Raw genomic sequence first — 6,404 nt, 5'->3', positions numbered from 1 at the left:
CAAAGAAGCTTCAATATTCACTAAGAGTGAGAAGTTAAGAAAACACATCAGTTATTGAGTCCAATGAATGAATATTTCTATTATTTTAACATGTAATGAGACTGCGGCTTGACTTTCATAAGCAACAAATGATGATTATTAAGTATGAAAACAATGAACGGTTCGATGCACTGAGGACATAAAACAACTACAGCAGTCGCCTTTGTACATGTGAAACAGACTCATGCCAAAGTACCTTCCTGCAGCAGAATTATTATTAGTGGTGCAGTAATAGAGTTCTGATGTTATTGTTAGTGGGGCTGACATAAACTGCTGGCTATTGAATCGTCAGTGTGTCATACTTGTGTGTAAAATCTTCAAAACAAACAAACAAACAAAGACAAAAGCTACAGCTGTATGATAACTGAGTAGGTGAATAAAGAGCTGTGAGCGTGTGTAAATGCACTTTGTTTCCTTCTGCCATACATCTGTAAAGTATCTTTGAACTTGAAAAAAGTGAAATTTCTTGAAATCGTGTAAAAGAGGATGAAGTAACTGTCCGTTGAGTTCCGATTGAGAGAGTTACCAAACTCCGGTTTTTGGGAGTAATGATGATAAATTAACATGGAAATCTCATTTTGAAAAGAGGTGGTTAAAAATATTTATATTTTGGGCAATGTCAGAGATATATGATTATATGGCAATGCGTATTTCATATTTCTCAGTTACTGTGCTGAAGTGTGGGGGAATACATATGTGAGTAACATAAAACCTTTATACTTGTTACAGAAGAAAGTGAATTTATTCTTCTTCCAGGGCGTGTGTGTAGGAAATGAAATACTGCTGAACCATGTGTGAAACCAATAAATAAAATGAAATAAAGTCTTCTTCTTCTCTCCAGAGCATACCTCCACCTCTCCAGGCTCGCTTCTACATGTTCCCTACTCTGTCCTTACACCTGTGGTCTGCCCCACAGTCTCTCTGCCCGAGGACACTGGGGCATTCAACATCACTCCTCTGATTAATAGCTTCAAACTCACAATCCTGTCCTTCACTCTCTCCAGCTCAACAACACCACTCACACCCTCGTCCTTCAGGATTACCCTTCTCCTCATATTTAGATCATGGCAGAACAGTTTAAATCCACCCCCAGGGCTCTTGGCCTTACTTCTCTTCCGCTTGGTTTCCTGCACACACAAAAATATATCTAGCTTCTTTTTCTTCTTTATCAGTCATAGTCCCAGATTTAGTGTCCCCACTGTCCCTTTCCTTCTTGTCTTCGGCCAACAGTTTCAACCAGCACCCTGCTGGCCAATAGCACTGGAGGTGGATGCTGTTAACCTGGGCCCCGACTGATCCGGTAATGAAATTCTTTATGATCTGCATGTTTGATTTGGCTGAATTATTTCAAACGGTCTAAAAAATATTTTTGTATTAGTTTATACAGTATGTGCATACAGTTCCTAGCACAGAGACTCTCTCTGTCTCTGCATGCTCAAAATGACAGAATGAAAATGAGAAGAACACTTTGAAAACCCGTCAGATAACAATGGGGGAAATAAACTACGCTGGATATCTGAAGTAATGTGGACTGGGTAATGTGTTGAACACATGCCACATGGTGGAAGCCTGCAGAGAGCTGAATTCAAAGTGAAAATGATGCAGCAGGCTAGTGTTTGCAGTAACTGAGAATGGTGCTCGTTTTAATGGCTCCCACGTGCACGTATGCGTGCCCGATAACAATTTGAGGTTCAACTTGGCAATGTCTGATGGACCAGAGGTTTTCTACTGGGTTTAGGTCAGGTGAGTGTGGGGACCAGTCAGTGGTATCAATCCCTTCATCAGGAACTCCTCCTTCAGGAACCCAGGACCCATTGCACCGGCATAGGGTCTGACAGTGGGTCCAAGGCCTTCATCCTGATATGTAATGGCAGTCATTGTGCCGTTGTCTACCCTGTAAAGGTCTGTGTGTGTCTCCATGAATATGCCTCCCCAGCCCATCACCAAACTGGCCATGCTGACCGATGTTACAGGGAGCAAAATGTTCTCCACGGCTTCTCCAGACCCTTTCACATCTCTCACATGTGCTCAGGGTGAACCTGCTCTCCTCTGTGAAAAGCAGAGCGTGCCAGAGGTGGACCTGCTGATCCTGGTGTTGTATGGAAAATGCCAGTCAGGCTCCACAGAGCGGGGAAGTGAGAACAGGGCCCAGTAAAGGACACTGGGCCTTCAGCCACCCTTGTGAAATCTGTTTCAGATTGTTTGGTGACTCTCTGAGCTGACCCTGTGATTGACACTCACTTACCTTCTTGTCTCGTCTTTCTTGTCTGGTTTCAAAACAACAGATATCAACAGCAAAAACACCCAGCGTGAGATTTCCCTTCACTTTACACGACTGTGGCTGTGCCGAACATTTATAGAAAGCTTTTCTGGAAATTAAGAACAAATAAATTAAGATTCAGTGACAGTATATATTGATTTTTTTGTCTTCCTCTTTTCCTCCTGTAGCTCCATCTTCTCCATCTTCAGCACCTCCATCTGCACATGTCCAAACCATCTCAGCTTTGACCGCTCGCCTCGGGCTGATGTACTCATTTACCTCAGCCTTGAATCTTTTCGGCGGTGCCACTGTCTCCAAACTTTTTTTTAGGTTTTTTTGTGTGTTTGTTGTTGTTGAAAATGTCTGGTGTGTAATGTATTTTATGTACGTTGTAGTTTATTAGGAAGAGAAGGTGACTCTGGCAGATGCTTTGGAACGAAACGCTGGCTCAGTTTCATTCATCATACACGAGGCAGGGATCCCTGCACTCTGTCAAAACAATGACATGCATTGTTTTCAGTGACATGTGTTACTGCTACTGTAGACGTGATTTTTTTTTTTAATCATAATTTGTGTCAAGTAAGTTTTAGGTTGCCACGAAGAAAAAGCTGTAATTATTTCACCTCCTCCCTGATGGAAACTCAAAACCTTTTGCTAAGCATTAAAAAAATAATATTATTAGAGTTTTATAAGTTTTTCAAGTTTCTAGTACTAAGTTTCTGGAAGTTGTCATTATTTAAAATTGCACCTGCAAGTTTCCTGATGATTTGTCGTGTTTTGTATATAATGGCTCGCTTCAAACAGGATCCTGACTGTGTGCAAAAGCTGCGAGCGTGCTGGATTCTCAGCTGGTAGATTCTCTCAGGCTCATTCATTGTGCAGAAAGATGAAAACATCGATCCAGGGCCACACGACTGTTTTCAGCCAAAAGAAGAACAAGACATCCTCAGCAGATGGTTTGACCCCCACTGAGCTCCTGTCTCAACATTGCAGTCAGATTAACTGTAGCAAGTTCTCCCAGGTGCTTCAATCACGCTAAATACCTTGAATACTTGCGTGAGAGAAAGTGCACTGAAACTAGAGAGGATGTCTTAAAAGGCTTGTTTATGTTACTTCGCTGATTCATAAAAATCCTTCATGACATCACTTTTGTGAGCATCCTTCCTTCGCTTTTACTCCCTGAAACCTTTGCACGGTGCTGCTCACTCCTTTAATTCAGCCCTAAACATTTCCCTCCATCAGCATAAAATCAAAGCGCTTTTCCAAAACTCTGCGCAAACATCAGAGTGCAAGTGTTTCTGAACGAAGACGGGTTTAAGTTGAAACGACCAGATTCGTGAGGTTACCTGTACAAGCCAAGAACGAAATAGTTTTACGTGACGTTTGTGTTGAGCTTATATCTGACGTTATCAGCCTGAGGCTGCCCCCTGTGAAAGTGATTAAGCGGCTCAGTGTTTTGGCGCAGTGACAGTGTGGCTGAGACGTGGCAGTCACTCTGCGCTTTCCCTGCAGTAATATTAGGTTTAATTTTAAGCCCCTCTGTCACCGGAGCAGCCTGGCCGGCCCCAGGAGGTGTGACGTCACTGGCGAACGTCACTGTTTAAATATTGACTCCCTCAAATCCGTGAGATTATCTGAATACTAAAAATAAAAATAAAAAGTGGAAAACGTTGCATAACTGATTTCAAGGGAGCTGGCCTCTGTTTACGTGCCCGGAGCCATTTTTAAAAGAACATGCACTCAGTCCGCTGCTTTACAAAACAAGATGGTCCACAGTTTATTATAATTATGAGTCATACACAAAACATTCATCTGAAACAAAACAGACCAGGGTCGAGAGACAGACCGGACTAGCCCACGTGAAGAATCATTACAATGTTCCCATAATATTGCTGCTGAGACTTTACAGCGTGTATGTGGTCCTCGGGTGGGTTAATTGTGCAGGGTGGGTTATGCCTTAACTCCTATTACATCACAACACGCATCCTGTGCTTTTCCTACTGACATAAAGTGGTTGGGAGCATTTACAGGAACTTTATGGTACTTTGTGGCTCATCTTCAATCCATCGCCACCATCCTTACACAGACTCTTTATAGTATTTTTCTTTGATAATATATACTTTCAAAATATATACATATCACAGAATACTCTTTTTTGTAAGGGTTGGACAGCCACCTGCTCCTCAACGGCATCATAAAAAATATGATAGTAATTACAGAGAAATAGAGTGCGAGTTTGTTTTCCCTCTGTCTCAATGCTACATTCAGATCCGGAGAGGCTCATAAGCACTTCAGCAGGAAGAAGTTGCAGAAAGCTCCCCGGGGACAGTCGCACATCTTGCCGATTCGAGCGCCTTTCCGCACGGCGCACTGCTCCCCGATGTCACACTGAGAGGCAGAGAGAGGGACACAACCAGAGGTTCGCTTCATTTCCACCCGCCACTGCATGCACCAAGGGCATGCCATTTCATAATACTACTACTACTACTAATAATAATAATAATAATTACCGTTGGGACTTGGCCAAATTTCTTTTCCCATAAAGGCAGCCGTTTAGCCTGCAGCTTTTCCAAAACTTCTTGGAGAGCTCCGAGCTGTCGGAAACAAACACAAACACAAAACCATTAATAAAGATAATGTGGTTTTTGGAGTGGGATACAAATATAAAATCTATTTATGGAACATGCAATTTAATTAAAAGCCACGAATAAAATAAAAATCTAATCTGTTGGTGATTTTCTTAAAAGTTGGAATTATTAATAAAGTAACTATACAAACAAAGCCATATTTATGTAAAACGACACAAACCGCTGAGGAAAGGTGTTTCTTCTTGTTCTTGTTGTTTGTGTTGTATTAACTACACTGGGTCCAAGTTTCATTACCGGGAAGAATCCTGCATTCATGCGTAAAATGCGACTTTCTTTTCACTCTCAGCTGTTCACAGAGCTCAGCTTAGCGTCACATTGTTGCTCTTGACTCTTGTTGTCAGCGGGCTTCATAGACTATAAATAAAATGGTCTTAATTTTATTTTTCACAGCATAACTAAAAGTTTTTTTTTCTTTTTTTAAAAAAAGGGAGAAAGAGAGGAAAAAACAGTAACGGTCTTGATAAAAGAAGAAAGCTCTCCGCTGTTAAACTTGCGCCGTGTGTCTGCATGCGTACTCCGGGTGCAGATCTTACCAGCTGCTTCTCGCTGGTCAGGTTCGGACCTTTGGGGTAGAAGTCGCGCAGGGCTCTGGGGCTCAGCTCCTCCTCGGACTCGGAGTCCAACACTTCGGCTCCAGCGGCGCTGGAGAGCAGCAGCAGTGCGCACAGGAGCGCCCCGCTGAGCAGCCTGGAGCTCTGCATGGTCCCAGTGCACGGCAGCATGTCGCCCCTTTTGCCGGTCTCAGATAGTCGCTCCACCGCTCCAAACACCTTTTTATCTGACTAGTTGCATCTGCTCGCTCCACCTTATCCTTTGATTTTTTTTCTATTTGTCATGCGTAACAGCTGCCTTGGGTGAGTCATGCCGCAAAAGTTGCTGGGCAAAATATGCCTCCAAAAGTCAACAACAACAGCAGCCTGCGTGGGGTCGTTACTTAGAGCGCAAAGGATTACTCCTTACTCGATAGAAGAATGGAAAACTAATTGGTCTTTTCTAAGAAGCTCAAGATCAAGTTCAAGTGGCATTAGGTCAATCACCTGATTAAATTTCAGCCATGAGAATATAACTGCAGTCGGCAAACATTGTTGGATTTACAGCCTCAGGATGTTCAACTTCACAGAAGAGCAAAAGATGTGCTTGAGTCACCCAGCAGTCAGAGAACAGGGCTGTATTTAGTATTCCACCTATAGAAGAAGTATGGCACAATGCGTTACTTTTCTCTTATTATTTTCCCAGAGTGCCATTTCCAGGCTCTCCAGCATTAGAACTTAGTGACTCAGTCTTTTATGCAGTGAATTACCACGAAAACAAGCAGTGCTGGTTGAAAACGGCTTGTAAAGTAACAAACCGACTTCTAATCAGCCTGTACGTTGATTAGAAGTCCATTTTTTGCATTTTGAAGCATGTGAGAGATTTCTATTACCAACTGCTCAAAGGGAAATAGTGATTTATTTCGT

At 42.6% G+C, this 6,404-nt stretch overlaps 1 protein-coding gene across 1 annotated transcript; it reads right to left on the bottom strand.

Moving 5' to 3' along the window:
- Window positions 1-4,051: 4,051 nt before the first annotated feature.
- On the bottom strand, window positions 4,052-5,813 carry cart3 (cocaine- and amphetamine-regulated transcript 3). Its single transcript, XM_084913947.1, has 3 exons — window positions 5,481-5,813; window positions 4,810-4,893; window positions 4,052-4,687 (listed from the first exon to the last, which is right to left on the bottom strand). The coding sequence occupies exons 1-3, from the start codon at window positions 5,667-5,669 to the stop codon at window positions 4,580-4,582; spliced, it is 381 nt and encodes a 126-aa protein (XP_084770073.1). The 5' UTR covers window positions 5,670-5,813; the 3' UTR covers window positions 4,052-4,579.
- Window positions 5,814-6,404: the final 591 nt, after the last annotated feature.

Source organism: Perissodus microlepis, chromosome 1 (genome assembly GCF_051167445.1).
Source record: "Perissodus microlepis isolate ML-2025 ecotype Zambia chromosome 1, ASM5116744v1, whole genome shotgun sequence".
Classification (NCBI taxonomy): domain Eukaryota; kingdom Metazoa; phylum Chordata; class Actinopteri; order Cichliformes; family Cichlidae; genus Perissodus; species Perissodus microlepis.
Note: the sequence above shows the minus strand (reverse complement) of the source record. Positions and strands in the feature narration are given on the sequence as shown.

Excerpts from the sequence above, each read along its gene's own strand:
- cart3 (XM_084913947.1), bottom strand. The coding sequence starts at position 5,669 with ATGCTGCCGTGCACTGGGACCATGCAGAGCTCCAGGCTGCTCAGCGGG. Across the intron at positions 4,894-5,480 it reads TGACCAGCGAGAAGCAGCTG|CTCGGAGCTCTCCAAGAAGT; the intron begins GTAAGATCTGCA and ends TGTTTCCGACAG. Across the intron at positions 4,688-4,809 it reads AATTTGGCCAAGTCCCAACG|TGTGACATCGGGGAGCAGTG; the intron begins GTAATTATTATT and ends TCTGCCTCTCAG.